Below are 16,010 nucleotides of genomic sequence, written 5' to 3' on the forward strand. Positions count from 1 at the left end.
ACAATTACATATGCTATAATTTTACTTTAAGTTCAAAATCTCTTTTACCCAAAAGACCAATCTACTTCATCTTGCATCTTTTTGCTGCCAATGCTTTGATGGGAATTAAAGAACTGGATGAAGTCTAGTTGTTGAAAAATGTACTACAAATTCTTACTGTGATTGGATATTTGCTGAGCTGTACTTCTGAATAGCATCTAAGTGCCTTGTAGTTACTCATCAAGCTTTTTTTGAATGTATCTTTTCAGAAGACCTTAATAATCTCTTTATTAAAGGTAATATTTTATGCATGGAATCACTGACAAAAATTATTTTTCTTTCTTTGGCTAAAGCTACCCAGAGTGAGGAGCGGCTGTGTGCATTTAAAGACCCCTATCAGCAGGACCATGGAATCAGTGAGAGCCGAATCTCCCAGGAGAATGGCACAATTTTGTGCATGAAAGGTAGTACCTGCTATGGACTTTGGGAAAAAACACGAGAAGGAGACATACATCTTGTAAAACAAGGTATGTAACAGTTCAGTTTTAATGCAGTAGTTTTGTTACTTATTTCCCTTCTTTGTGATCTAGCCAGCTCATCCAAAGCTGCACAGGTGCAGAACTAGACTTCTTGCACATTGTTAAAATGCATAACTTTAAACTTCCCATTTAACTATTTTAAATGTGAACAGAAAGTTTGTTTGAAATTAATAACTTCTAAAAGAGACCAAAGGCATCAACGTACAGCTGAAAGAAGAAGCATTCAAATTTCTTGTTACATAGGATGTCCAGGGGAAGATGGCTTTCTTGAATTTCAGTATATGTATTGACTGTAATGATAAATTTAACAGCAAGTGTCTTATTAAGTAAAAAGTGTACATTCATATTGATTGGATGTTTGTTTACAAAGGAAATTGCAGCTATAGTTCAGATATCAGTACTGTAATTCAGTGATGTTCTGTGGGGAGAATGAAGGTCGGAGGTGTGGAGGGCCTTGCAGTTTCTGAAGACAGGTTTTGATTGTGATTCTCAGGGATTCTTCTCTTTTTTACTTGGATGCAAGTTAATGTAGTATAAGGCTGAATGAAAATGCAGCTGGTGTTCACAAATAGCCTGTGGAGTTGTAGTCCATGATTCCTGTTTGATCTGGCAATCTGCTGAAGGGAGCAGCTTGACTCCTCACCTCTGCCCCACTGCTGCCCCTTTCCCTTCCAGGTATTTGTGATTTAATGACATTTAACTGCTGTTGACCATGCTTGGGAATGAACAGTTGCTGCAGGGACAAAGAACCTGGTATGAGCCAGGCAATAAGCTGTGGTCCTGTAGAAAAGTCCAGTGATGCTGTCAGTGAGGAAGGGCAGAATTTTGAAAATTATGCAAGAAGCACCAAGCTGTAGATGCAGTCTTGTGTCCTAAGGAAGGGATTGGGTCACAACTCATTTAGTCTGTGGACCAGAAAATGGTGATATGGTCTGTGGTATCAGAGAGATGAGGAATAGCATATTTCTGCTTAGAAGGCTCAGAAATTCAGATTTTATCATAGTAAGGCAACAGCTGAATGTTGGCCTTCATCCCTGCACATATTTTCTTCTCCTTGGCTATGGGGAGTTCTAAAAGAAATTCTTCAGGTTTAGGTTTAAAAGATGGTAGTAAAGTCAGACAAGCAAATTATGATAACTGTTTTCACCCCACTATGTAATGTTTAATCAGGTAATGTATGGATTTCTGTAGGTGTGTTTATCCAGTCAGTAGAATTAATTTTATGCTTACTTGAAAAAGAAAAAAAAGTAATTTGCTTCTTTTTGCAGGTTGCTGGTCTCATATAGGAGACCCCCAGGAGTGTCACTTTGAAGAGTGTATAGTTACAACCACCCCTTCCTTGATTCAGAATGGAACATACCGCTTCTGCTGCTGCAGTACAGACCTGTGCAATGTCAACTTCACAGAAAACTTCCCACCTCCTGACCCCACTGATACAACACCTTACAGTAAGTCAGATGTTTGTGTTTCTGTCTTTTCATGGTATAAAGATTTTAAGGAAAGAGCTTTCTTTTTGTGCTACTGTTAAATGTGAAACCTGTGACCTTTCTGTGTCACAGAGATGGCAAACAGAACAGAGCTTTCCCTTAGGAAGTTTGTCACACTCATATTCCACATTGCTCCACAAAGAAATGCTTACAAGATTGTTTGTATTGGCAACTGCTGAATACAGATTATATTTTTCAGAATGGTCTCTAATCTTGTCTGTTTTGATATTTGGATGCTCAACCTCAGAAGCCTATGGAGGTGTTCAGAAGATTCATGACTTCTGTTGAGAAGAGGCCAGTGGTTTCATCTACACTATGGTACCTTTGGAAAGGTACTGACCTGTCTGGTCAGTCATTAATCACAGGTAGTTTTGAGTGGTAGAACTGGTCTTGTATCAGAAGTTCTCTCCAACAGTCCCTGAAATCTGACTTCTTTCTTTTGCATATCTCTGGTAAGGGCTAACTTTGACATAATGCTCAAAGAATATTAGTTTGAGCAACGTAATTTTCTTTTCAGTTATTTATTATCAAATCAGCCTAACATACAGATCCAAATCAAGGGATCAGACCCCTTAACCTGGTATGTCAGAAGCAAGATCATAATTAGCAGGTACACTGCTACACTGTGTTCCAAAAGTTAAGAACCTGTGAAGAAGCTGAGTTAGTGGCCTAATCTAAACATTTGGATAGCCTTTTCTACATAAGAATTGTGAGAGGGAAGTTGAATAAAGTTAGGTATGTAAATGGAGGTACAGCTGTTCTGTACATCAAGAGTTCTTTATCAGTGGAAAGTATTTTGGGAAATGAAGGTGTGTAATTGGATAGCATTTACAGCTGTAGAATGTCAAATGAATAGCTTGTGTTTAGGAATGATAGTGTTTGAATTAACTTCAGTGTGAAGATGCTGATACTTATCACTGGTGCTTTCAAAAATGGCTGTAGGGTCTGGTATTTGTAAGGAAGTTGGATCAAAATGAGGGTTTGGTTTGGCATGCTAAAAACCAGTGATCTTTAACTTGGAAGGTGTGTACAGTATGAATGGGTAAAGCAAGTTGGTAGAACATGCTGCCCTTTAGATGACAGTACTGTTTGTACAACCAGTAAACAATCACCATTTGGAATCAGTGTCACTGTGCAGTGCAGAACAGACTCTGCTTGACTTTGGTAAGAGTCATCCCCAAATGTAACTGGAGTTAGTGTTGTGCAGGGAAATTAGACAGGAGGAAAAACAGCTGTAAAGGTAATTCCTTGTCCCTTTCTGGAAGACCAGGTTATTACCAAATGATTTGTGCTTGTTCTTCTCAAAGGATAGAAATTACAAGCTGAATTGATTCAGTTGTTGAGCAATAAGATCTTCAAATAATTTTAAATGGATTTTTTGATACCAAAGGATCTATCTTGACTTGCAAAGGGGTGGGGGGGATGGGGTGGATTAAATCTGCAACACAGTCCTTAATTCACCCAGCTGTAATTGAGTGCTGCAGCGTACATTTCTACTGACTCAAACTGGTTTGTGTTATTGTGTCACCTTCCATTTTCATAATAGGCAAATTTGGCTTTAGGCATAAGCACAAGCAAAGGAGGTTGCTTCAGAGCACAATTGTCTGTCTGCTTTGACTGGGTTAGGAGATGGAGATGGGCCATTCCAGCAGCAAGGATGGCCTTGTTTACCACTCTGGTGTTTCATTTGTGAAGCTCTACCATTGCTGCATCTGACAGAGATGGAGCTGCTCCTGGCTGTTCATATCCAGCACTCTGGTACCACCATTCTGGAGGTACAGGATACTTGAGAAAGCTGAAGGGGTGAAAAAGCAGGGAGGCTGCAGCACACAGACCCCTGCAGTGTTGCTGACCCACATTCCAAGTGGTGGAGTGTTCATGGTCTCTCAGCTCCTTCCAGAACCCATTTTTGTGCTAGATTGTGCAAAATAAGATATATTTTGGCACGTGTATTAAGTACAGAATTCTTTGGCAAGGTTGAGTTTTTATAGAATTTTTGGGAAGCTTTGTATTAGTTACTGGATACCTTTCTTGGGCACTCTTCCAGCCTTTCTGTTATAGTTGACAGAATGCTGTAAGGACATTAGCAAGGTTAGCTGCACAGGCTGTGGCAATCTGTGTTTCCATACCTTTTAGATTATTAAATTGAATGGGTCACAGTCACATGGGAAATCTTCTGCAGAAGGTTATTTCACTATAGCCTGTGAACTGTAAGAGCATTATTTTTCATCTATATTTTTGATAAAAAAAATTCTTGAATGGCCCAAAGTAAGGTATGAGACCTCCTAGACAATCCTGGAAATGTTGAAGTGGAGGTGACTGGTGTACAATTATGTGAAGCCTGATTAATTCAGCCAACAGATAACTAAGTATTTGTAAATGTTTTTTTTCTCATTTCCAGTAAAATCATACAGAATAAAAAGTTCCTGGAATGACAAGCAGAAATTCAGCTGTAGTTTAAAACCTAATGGAACCCGAAGACCTTGCTGATGACCCTAATCAATTTAAAGCTTAATTTTTAAGGAAATTTGCAGTTATTCTTTTAAAGATGTTTCCTTGCAGCCAAATTAAGGATCTGTGGAAACAGCAGAATACTGTTAGGCCCTTGAGCTAAATCCACCCAGAATAAGAATGGAATAAAACAATTACTTTATACAATCTTTTGGTTGCCATTTTTCTATGATACTGAACAGTGGTGTGTTGAAAGATACAGCTAGACCATAAATGATTCAAGAAGACAAAATTAAGATCTTAATACATGTTAGATATACCAAACTATCATTGTCGTAACATATAGCAATTAGAAAAATTAAGTGTAACATTTAAGATACTGTCAATGTTGTTTTTAGGATGTCAAAACATTTATCTCACAACTGTATCTGTGTAGAACAGAACAGTTTGTTGTTTTTTTTTTTTTAATTTATGTTTGATTAGAGTATAAATACATATAATCCAACCTGTCCTGTAAAAAAATTTTTGTACAAATGAAATATAAGATTGAGGACAAACAGGTTCTTGAAGCCTGAAATTTAATCCTTACTGCTTCCTAATGTGCAGCTGGTAATTTAAAACAATCATACGTCTGAGTGGTCATAATATTCATCTCTTCTATCTTAAAGATAATCCAGGCAGATTTGAGTAGCTGTTAGTTGCTAATCCCTCCAGCTAGAATTTTGCAAATACTGTAGGGTGGGTGATAGTCTAGAAGCCACACTCTGGAGGTATTAAAAAGGCAGAGATTAAGATAGTTGTATCCTGATGCCAGGAGAAGTAGTGGTTGGAGAATGGTGTCTGTTTCTCATGTCAAGATTTGCCTGTGGAGTTTGGAGCTGCTCAAATGCAGATGTTCAGAAACAACCGCTCATTCTCTATCTTTAACTTGCACTTTTGCAAGAAAAGGGAAATATGTACTTTCTTCTTTGATAAATCTCTCATGGATAGATTCACTGTTCTTCCATCTTAGATTTTCAGTCAGTATACTCATATACCCCTTAACCCTCTCTAAAAGGGGCCAGCTGTGGCTTCCTGGGTCAGTGTGTTGAGATGTATTTACTTTGTTGGCCTTGTCAAATATTTAGTTTGACATGCTAAATATCTGCCTGTTATGACTACAGAATGCTTCCTAAATTCTGAGACTGTTTTGAAGACAAATTTATTAGTTCTTCAATCATTCATAATAGCCAGTTAAATAGAAATTAAGTAGCTAAATGCTTAAATGATCTCTCTTGTTGGTCATAGATATATTGCTGTAATGAAACATTCACATTAAAATAACATCAAGATGAAAGAGCAATTTTTAATTATTTTTTCCCTTAAGGCTGCTTCCTGGTGCTGCAAATAAATTAATGTAGCAGCAACTGAGTGTTAAGAATGTATTTTTCTATGACAGGTGGTGTATTTGTGTGATATGTGGAAAAAATCCCTGGCAAGAGTTGAGCAGTTACTGGTACATGTGGTTGAATATTATATAGGGTTTTCATCTCATAACAGCGAATGGTGGCTGCAATTTTTAGAGGATTTAGGAAACCTCTGTTAAATGAGAGCACTGAGTTGTGGATAGAAAGAGATCACCTCACACAATCAAGGAAGTTATTTTTCACTCTGAAACACTGATAACAGGCTTATCTTTCCAGTGTAACCTTCTTGCCTCTCTTTGCCAGCCTTCTTGCTATGTATATGAAATAGATATGTAAAAGTCTGTGTTGAAGTGTTCATGGAATTGTAAACTTTGACAAAAGCTACAATTAAAAAAAAGAAGTAATTACAAATGTATGTGGCTGGGACAGGTTAATTATGATAGTAATGAGACAGTTTTCATTTAACTATTGTTTTTGAGAGGCAGCAGTTAGACTCATGTAGCTGTGGGTACGTGGCCCAATCTAACTCCCACTGAAACTGAATTAGATCATGTCAGGCTAATTTTGGAAAGTTGTAACTCTGCTCACTCTCAGTTGTCTTGAACTGCTTTTTCTGGAGAACAGCATCCGATATTAATTTATAATTGAAATGCGTTTACTTCAGCTGGGTTGCAGCACCTGAGCAGCTAAGTTTGTAGCTGATGTTTAAGCTGGTCTTTAATTTCTGATCTGCCTAATCTAAAAACCACTCTGTAAATAAACTTTTTCCTTCATGTGCATTATTCTTTTTGTTTTCAGGTGATTTAGATGTAAAGAGGAAATGACAAAGCTTTGCTAGGTGGCAGATCTCAGGTTTTAAAAGATGAAGGTGGGAGTGATTTACACAAGGATTAAAACTTGTACCCTTGAAATGATTGGGAGTCAGTGAGGCACCTCTTCCTTCAGTGAGGAGACATTCTATCTTGTTAATGCACCTTCCCTATGTTATAAGGCAGGGGAGGAAATAGTAAGACAGTAATTAAGGGCCTAAATATCTCTTAAAAAAAAGAAATTTACTTTGAGACAGTTAAGCATTTGATGCAAGAGGATGGTATTGTGCCTCTGAGGAAGTTGCTTTAGGGTGCTGTAGAAAATGAAGTTGCTGAACTGCTGAAGGAGGTAGAGGTGAATGTGAATGGAGATTTCTTAGTATGTGTCTCTCTAAGAGATTGTATGTAGAGCAGCTGATAGAGAGAGGGGGAAATGAAATGTAGGGCTTTTTTTAACAATTTCTTAATATACTGGCTTCATTATGAAATATTTGGATTTTTAGCCAGCTGTTATAAACATGTCTTCTCCTGAACCTTCAGTTGCCTTTCTGTCTAAAATTTAGTGCTTAGTGGGGTGTTTTTGCTGTTTATTTGGTTTCAGGAAATTAATTAACTGTGGAGGCGGCTGTGACACTGGGTACACATTGCTACAAATGCTTAGTGATAAGATTTGAGAAATGTTGGCTAATTAAGGCTATGTCTTGTGTCATTGCAAGTGAGGGAAAAGTGATGGTGTTGTGGATTAGGGTAGTGGAGAAAGAGAAGTGAAAGTTTTTGCAGGAATCACAGTATTAAAGCAATTGCTATAGAAGGTTATTTAGAAATTCAAGTGAAAGCCTTAACTTCTGTAGAACCAGTGCAATGCTTTGCAAGTCTCTCAAGATAACTGGTAATGCTTGTCGAATAACTTCAGTTTCCCATTAAAACTGAATTTATCAAAAGCAGAATCTCTTAAAGATTGTTGGTAGCAGCACTTGGCTGTTCTAACTTCTAAGACATCATAGTCTCCTGAGATTAAATTTGAATCTTTACTGTATTTAAAAGTAAAGCTTTGATGTGAAATTGGAGTCTTGCATATGAAATGTTAGCTGTGAAGGCAAAACATACTTAGGCAGAAATCTGTATGTGTAAATTTTTTCTCTTACAGAAACATTTAATCAGGAAGATGAAATTGAAGTGTTTTACTTGCACTGACATTGAAATGTTTTGGAAATGTTTTTAAATTTCTGCTATGCACCAAACCCACAAAATGCTGAAAACCATGTTAAAAGAGCAAACATGTTTGTTTGAAAAAGCAGAAACATTTCAAATATTATTTTTACGAAGACACCAAGAACCCAAAACCCAAACACTCTTTTTAAAATTTTTTTCCTTTTACGAGTACGTTCCTTACTGCTTTGTCAGCCTCTTGTTGGAGCACACTTGGTGGGAAAGGCAACTGCAGGAATTAGCAGTGCATTGTGACCTGGAGGGCCATGAGCAAGGATCTTCAGCAAAGTTCTCTTAAAAATATGCTGGAATCTAAATTTTTTTGGATGTGAGGTGGGATTTTTTCTATATCTTGACATTGCAATGTGGTGTGTTTGTTAAGTGCTAGAGCTGTATTTGTGCTTTGTTTCAGAGGGCTAAATATATTTTTCTTGAGTCGTTAGAGATTTTGGTTGCTCAAGTACATGTGAGCATAACTTCTAGTTTATTCATTTGATACAATTGTCTGATCTGCATCTTTATCACCCTTGAAGTAGCCTGCTTGTTTCTAGTACTCCACAGCGAATATTTTATTCATATTTAAGATCTAAAATTAAGAAAGGAAACACAATTTTTTTGTAATGTAATCACTGATTTTGCCATCTTCAGTAATAGTGAAAACGTGCATTTTAAGTTAACCAATATCTGTAAATAAGTGAATCACAGTCTGTTATGTGCAGTTCCTGAGGCACTAATTTGCATCTCAGCTGGAAGTTACTTGCTTATGTTTTATGCACTTCTAAGACTTTAAAGATCTGCAAATATCTTTGGGTAATACAAATATAGTAAAGATACTCTTTCCATTTACTGGGAATGCTGTGTACTGTCAGACTTTTATGTGTTGTATAATACATTCAATGTCATCATTAGCTGATACCTTTTGTGACAGTGTGTGTTGGGGCTCTATTGTGAATGCCTTACAGACACAAGGTAAAAGTAGATAAGGCTCCTAGGAATGATACTCTTTCAGAATGCACTAGTGGAAAGCTGGACTGTAAATAATAAAGGTAACAGATAAGGAATTGTTTCACCTCATCTCAAGGCAAAGTGGAGAATAGACAAGGGTGCTATAATTTTTGATGTCTTTATCCACATGCTTGCAGTATGTACTGTAATACATATATGCCATATCATCATTATTCTAAACAAACCCTATACTGCTACTTAATACAAATAATTTGAGAAATAGATAAGAGCTCTCTGGAAGGCAGATTGACATATCAGTGCACTTTTGGGTGACATAGATCAACAGGCTTTCCAATGGTGATAGGCTTCAGTAACTATTCCTCAAATATTTTAAAGCTGGTGCTGTAAGTTTTGATATTTCAGTGAGAGTTAAAACTACACCCCCGTGGAAGCATTTCTCCTTTAAAGACTTGTGAATTTTGTTTAGGTAACTCTGCTCAACAAAGCATACTCACTGAATTAGCCAAGATAGTGTATATTGAAGTCATTGCCAAGCAAAATGGAAACACTGTTTATGTTTTGTGGATGTTCTGCTTGTCTGTGTCCCTGGGCTTTTTCAAATGTTTATTTTCACGTTGGCTGTGTTGATCTCCTGCTTTCCCTGTCTTGTCATGCTAAAGGCTCCTTGCACTGAGCTGGAATGGCAGAAATGGCTGTGCACAGGCTGCTCTGTGGCTCCAGCTCCTGACAGAGGGCATTAGCTTCAAAGTACTGCAGTTCTGTCTCCCTGGGCAGCCTGGAGCTGCTGGGCTTGCTGTGAACACTGTTTCTCACAACCCCCTTTGTCCTGCCATATTACCCACAAAGCATTCCTCAGGAATTTTAGCATGGCTCTGCTCTGGTTTTCTTGAACAGTTTTGCAATGAATGGAGTTAAGATTAAAAGGCACAAGAGCTCTGTGAAGTTTGATTATAAAGCACTGCTAGGTGTTGCCAGCTACTACTAATAAATTCCTACCCTGTGCCCAGCACAGTAATAGTCTTTGTCCTCAGACTACGGGCATAGTAAGAGACAGACTTGGGACTAGAGCTGTTAAGTACAAAACAGAAGATCACTTATAAATATTGGTTTATTTGGTGTTCAGTGCTATTAGGCTCATCTGTGTAGAACAGTGTTTAGATCATGGAAAACCTTTCATGTCTTTTTCTTGCTCCTTAATTTGACATTTTCAGTAAGCCTCACTTGTTTCTGTACTATGTGCTAGTTTGCTGACAAAAATCTGATTCTCTGTCGTGGTTTTGAAATAGATACAATTTATAAAGAAAGCTTTAGGTTCTTGGCATTTTGACTTACTCTCAGAATAACCTGTTAGCCCAGCTGCTTTTCAGTCTTACCTGAGTTGCAGCTGTAGCTCTGCACAATGCCTCAGAGGAGACTGAAAGTCCAGACAGACACTTAAAATATGTTGGCCCTTCAAAGCTGGTCATTAATCACATTTCCTTATTAAGCTGTTTTTGATAATTTTTTTCTTTATCTGAAAAATAATGTGGTCCAGAAAATCCAATACATTACTTAACATTGATTTCTGTCTCCTTTCCCTATAACATTTAGGATATCTTCAGAGAGGGTATCTGGAGGTAAAATGCTAATGACAATCTGGCACAATCCTAGGAGCTCTAGGTAAATAAAGCATTTGTTTTTAAGAGTGTGATGTTGTTTCTAAGGATACTTGAATTACTTTTAGACAGAAGACCTGGAGTTTTGTAGGTTAGCTGCCAGGTGGCTCCTGTGGAGCAGAGGCTGGTGCAGAGCAGGCTGTGGGTGGAGATGGCAGCATTCCCCCAAAGCAGGGAGCGGAGCTGCAGGCAGCCCACTGCTGGGTTGGATTGTGCTTGCAGGTGCTGCAGCCAGAGCCTGAACTTGAGACTGTGCTTATCTTTGTATAAATGCACTAAGAGACTCTTCTTTGTGTGATTTGAGTTCTTTCACAACTGTGCTGGTGGACCATCTTCTGTTGGGAGTGTAAAAAGGGTTAGGAGCTATACTTGATAGAAGATGTGGATTGTCTCTTTCCCTTCATCCTTTTAACATATCAGAGAAAATCTTTGCATATGGATGGATTTTGGGGATCAGTTTTTTTAAATTAGTTTTCCTTACAAGGAAAGACTCACGTCCTTCTTATTAAAAGAGTGAATGGCAAATCAGCTAAGTGCCTCAAGTGTTTGGATTGTGAACGTGTGACTAACTCTGGAATTCTCAATGTGAAGTTTCTGTAACTGGGCATCTAGCTCCTGACATATGTCATCCTGGCTATAGATATCTCCATTATTTCTAAAGAACTGAAATGTCAGGGTTGTTTTGAAGTTGCCTGTGGTGATCTGTTGGCTTTCTGGCTAACAGAACACTCGTGCTTGAAAAACAGAGTTCCTAGAGCATCCAGGGGAGCCAGTACAATCATTGTGCTCCTGGTCGTGTTACCCCTGATTATACAGCAATTGCAGGCTTTGCAAAGCTGCAATTTCTAAGATGGAATAACTCCTATTGTTGCTGTCCAAATGGAAGATGATGGCAGTGTATTCACTAAAATCTTGGTGAAGAGTCCTGTGAATGTAATTGTACTTAAACAGGGATTCAAGTTGATATCAAAGTCTGTTTACATTTGTGTTGGTTGTATAATGAAGAAAGCTTACTGTGCCTAATAGGGTTTCTGAAAAAGTTATATGGAGACCTAAATGAAGTTATAAAGAATACAGTTCCTCAATCCATAACTACTTTTGTACACCAATACTGAGTATTTCTTTATGTCTTTTTATTTTATCTTGGTATTTTGCGGTGTTACTTTTCTTAGTCATGTTGCAGTTTTGTTTTCTTTCTCTGATAGGTTTGGGAATGTTCCTTTCTTCCTTATGTATTGAATTAGCTGTTGTTGATGTATACCATTCACTATTATTATTTTTGCTGGTTTGTATTTAAATAAAATGAATGGTGAGGTGTTGCTATGGACACTATTACATAAACATTAGAGTTAGGACACCAAGTGTTGTGTCTATTTTTGTGTGCAACAGAGACCTTTTTTCCCTTGTTGCAATTCTCATTTGGACTAAATTGTGTGGTAGGAGGTTGTATTTTTCATGTCAGCTATTTGAGGTCTGCAGATTTTTTTTGTTGTATTTTAGCTTCCATGTTTTCAGTATCAGAATGGTTATTGATCTTTCTAAAACCAAACATCTGATTTATTTAGATAGTCCATACATTTCTTTCTCAGAAGTTCTGGTTTATTTATTAGTGGCTTATTTTTGGGATACTAAGATGTTTTGTTCTGTAACACATTTTTTAATTTGAAATAAATCAATATATTAATTAGCCTTAAAATATAACTTACTGAGTTTCACCCTGTTTCAGTTTGTGTCGTATACTTCCCTGCAGAATCAATTAATGGAAAAACATTTACTGTATAGATATGTCTGAGCAGGGGGAGTTAGGAATTCAATCTTTAAAGGCAAGGAATGTACTGAAAGAAGGAGGTGTGAAGATTTTTCCATTACCTTTGCTTTTTTTTTTTTTAATTGTGCTTTAGCTTTTTCCTCTTATTTTGAAGTAGAAAGAGTTATAATTTTCTGAGAGATGTGAGGAAGGACTTCTTTTTCTAAGACATTAATATCAAGTTGCAGTGAAATAGGAGTTTGTGATCCAGTTCTTTTAAATTCCTTTGAGATTCCAGTGAGGTGGACTCAAATGTTTAATAACTACAGTTATATACATTTATTTGAAAGGTTGAGCCTACAAAATACTGCATATATGTTTCTTGGCATTATTATTTCCTGAAAGCTTCTGGAGTACCTGTGAATGATATTATACAGCTTTTGACTTTGGCCTGGATTTTTGCCTTCCCTCGGCCTGGTGGCATGAGGCTTATTTAGAATCTGCTTGCAGGCCTGTAAGTATTTTCTGAGACTAGCAAAAGATTCCTTGTTCCAGACATTGGTATTGACTTAAAGCTATATATAGTTGGAGCAAGGGTGTAAGGTATCCTTGCATCCTGTGTGAAAACACTTCTCACTTTCATAATGCTAGAACAGGAAATACAAGTGTTGGAGCTGTAGCAGGGAAAGTCGTTTTTTTCCCCCCTATGCCAAATAAAAATATTTCTTTTTCTCTTATTTCTTTTTCTCTTTGAGCTGTGGTTCAGTGCCCTGTCTGTCAATTTGTTCACAAGCTGATGTGTTTGTCTGAAGGAATACACTGCTGATATGTGCTCTAAACAGCTGAACCAACTGTATGGAGCCACTGTGATCATTTTTGCTTGGTTGTAGCTCTGTTTCTCCTATTAAAGCATTAACCTGCTCTAAAGTAGTGGTGCATGTAGAAATATAGCTTTAAACCCCAATAAATTAGTACTAGTCTAGTAAAACAGAAGCACAGTTTTTATGTATGTATTCCTTTGACCTGGGGGGTTTTTCTCTTTAAGAAAACTAAAACCAATATAATACACACATAAAAACTTCAAAAAGAAGCAAAACCCAAATCCACCCCCTGCTCCCCAATAGAAAAACCAGACAAAATAACCCCCAAGCATGGAGAAAATACCCACATTCACACCAACATGAACTCCTGACAGGGTAGGCATTCAAACTGCAGCAAATACAGATTGGTTATATTCAAACTGTGCCTCTGTTTTTCTCCATTTCTGTTCTCTGAGGATATAATTGCAGTGACTAAGGCAAAATGGATGATGCTGAGCCTCAGTGAATTGCAGTGAGCAGTGTTCTTCCTTTGGATGCAGGTCCAGACACTGCTGTTTCACAGTGCTGTGGGAAAGCAGAGAGAATGTGGAAAACTTACTGCAAATTAAGGCACGGAAAACCAGAGAAATCAATGACAGATGAACATGTAGAAAATATTTTAACTGTTTTTTTTTGACAAGTTTTTTCAATGAGTCTGAGGAGTAACTTGAGTTTCTCTGCCTGTATCAGCAGGGTCAGCAGCTCCATCCTGCCCTTGTTACCTGCAGGTGAGGCTGTGCTGTGCCCCCACCGTGGGTTTGGGTGAGCAGAGCCCTGCTCACCCTGGGTGAGACACTCCCAGCTGCAGAGCCATTCATGGCATCTCTGGAGCAAACTGGAGCTGTGTGTGGGTGAAATAAGTACAGACTGCAGGCAGGAGCATTACACACACACCTCTGAGCATTGTGCCAGGCACTCTGGGGCTGCTGTCCCCAGGCCAGAGACACAGAGCCCAGGGAGGTGCAGGCTGTCCCTGGCCAGCTGTGGAGGGTTAAATAGGAGACTTCTGTCTGGCACAAAGAGAATGGTTAGTGAGTAAGAGCAGTGGGAGGGAGTGCATCAAGGAAAAGGTTTGAAACTAATTTGAGATTTCAGTATTTAGCTTAGGTGTGCTAACATTACTTTTCCTTCTTTTTCTACACTTAAGTGTTCTTTTCAGGAAGGTTAGTTGGTTTGGGGTTTTTGGGGAGGGGGCTTTTTTTTGTTTGTTTGTTTGGTGCGGTTTTGTTTTTATTATTTCAATTAAAACTGAAACCAGCAAGTTCTTTAGTGGAGGGGGAAATTTTCATAATAGTCTTGAAATGTTAGATACCTGTGATGAAGACAATAATAATTAAATGTTGCTAAGGGAGGGGAAACTCATAAATTGTGAATCCTTGATTTCACTATATATTCCAGAATAGACCAAATGAAATAAAGTACTGAAGATATCAGTCTGAGTAGGTTCTCCCAACTCTGCTGCGCTTGATCCTACACTGAGCTGGTGTGTAATATTGTAGTCTGTAGTAGACTACTCAGAGCAGGGAGTGGAGGTGAGCATAGTCCTACATTTAAGGAGACTCTGGCTGTGTGGTCATTGTGCCATGATTGTTGTGGAACAGAAGTTTCCTGTTGAATAAGGGATGCAGCACTAAGTATTTGATTAGCTAAGATCATGTGTCACCTAAATGTTCATCATATGTTCATTTTATGCCTGCACACTTGCATGTGAGTTGGTAGGTGGACATAAGCAGGTAAATTTAGAGCTTTTTCTAGGTTTTTTTCTACCTGTATAAGAATTTAAATTGCCACTTTTTAGGCATTTATAGTGCTTAGGCCAAACCTGATGAGTAGCCTAGCACATCTGATGCCAGAAGCATGACGTGAATTTCTTGCACTGTCATTGTAATGGGTTATGTCTTATTCCCAAAAGTGCTATTGGCACAATGCCAGCCTGTGTTATGATAGAGCAGTTGAAATGAGATTGGAAGGCAGGCTTTTCCATTCTTTCTAGATGCTTATGGAATGAAACACTTATCAGGTAGGTGCAGGTTTTTCTGAGAAGCAGATATGTTCTTGCAAATGCCATCAACTTCCACCTGTAATGGATCTATCTTTTGATTGTTTGGTAGAAATGTGGTCAAGTACTTGACAACTTCATACATTTTTGTAGTGAACTGGGCTCCTGACAGACCTTTCCAGGTGTTGAAACCTTGCAGGAAATGGCAGCTTAGACAGAAAAAGTGTGAAAGAAAGAAGTGTGTTGTGTAAGCATCATAAAACTCACGGAAAACTTGGATATCCTTTTTTAAAGGACAGAATGGGAACCAGAACTCTTGTCTAAAACAATAAGACAATATCTTCTCAGAGGCATAACTGATGTGATTACCTGTGAGTTGTTAGAAGGAATAAGCAAGGAAAAAAAGGAAAAAAAAAAACCCAACTATGAAGCTATAGGCTATGAAGCTATAAGGCTGAAAGCATGAAGTTGATTTGCAATCATAAATCCTCATTTTTGTCCTGGTTATGTATTTTCAATTTGAGGAGGCTTATAGAGTTGCATATTCCTAAATCTAGACTAGTGATTGAAGGTGTCTTAAATTTCAAGTGACCAAACTAGGATGTGTTAAAAGTGTCTTCTATGAAGTGTAGAAATGCTTTGATGGTGACCAGCTGGGAACCAGAAGAGCCATTTGAAAACTTTGCCTGTGCCTATATAGTTTGTGATGTGTTAAAGCAGGAGCATCTGTCAGAAATGAGTCTGTCACAAGTTTAATTTTGGTTTTTTTGTTTTGCAAAAAAAAGATTTCTACTTGCTCAATGGGACTTGAGGTTTTTGCCTTTCATTTAATAGGATTTCATGGTATGGTCAGGATTTGAGTAAATTAGATTGACAGAAGACTTCTTTGTATTCATTTTTTAA

General features: G+C 37.9%; 1 protein-coding gene across 1 annotated transcript in view; it reads left to right on the top strand.

The window, feature by feature from the left end:
- The window catches only part of BMPR2 (bone morphogenetic protein receptor type 2), a 105,724-nt gene that overhangs the window by 51,934 nt on the left and 37,780 nt on the right, over positions 1-16,010 (top strand). The window contains exons 2-3 of the mRNA XM_036387212.2: positions 333-506; positions 1,787-1,966. Of these exons, the coding sequence (XP_036243105.1) occupies positions 333-506; positions 1,787-1,966 (354 nt within the window). The remainder of the gene's footprint in view (positions 1-332; positions 507-1,786; positions 1,967-16,010) is intronic.

The sequence above is a fragment of the Molothrus ater genome, chromosome 7 (genome assembly GCF_012460135.2).
Source record: "Molothrus ater isolate BHLD 08-10-18 breed brown headed cowbird chromosome 7, BPBGC_Mater_1.1, whole genome shotgun sequence".
NCBI classification, from domain to species: Eukaryota; Metazoa; Chordata; class Aves; order Passeriformes; family Icteridae; genus Molothrus; species Molothrus ater.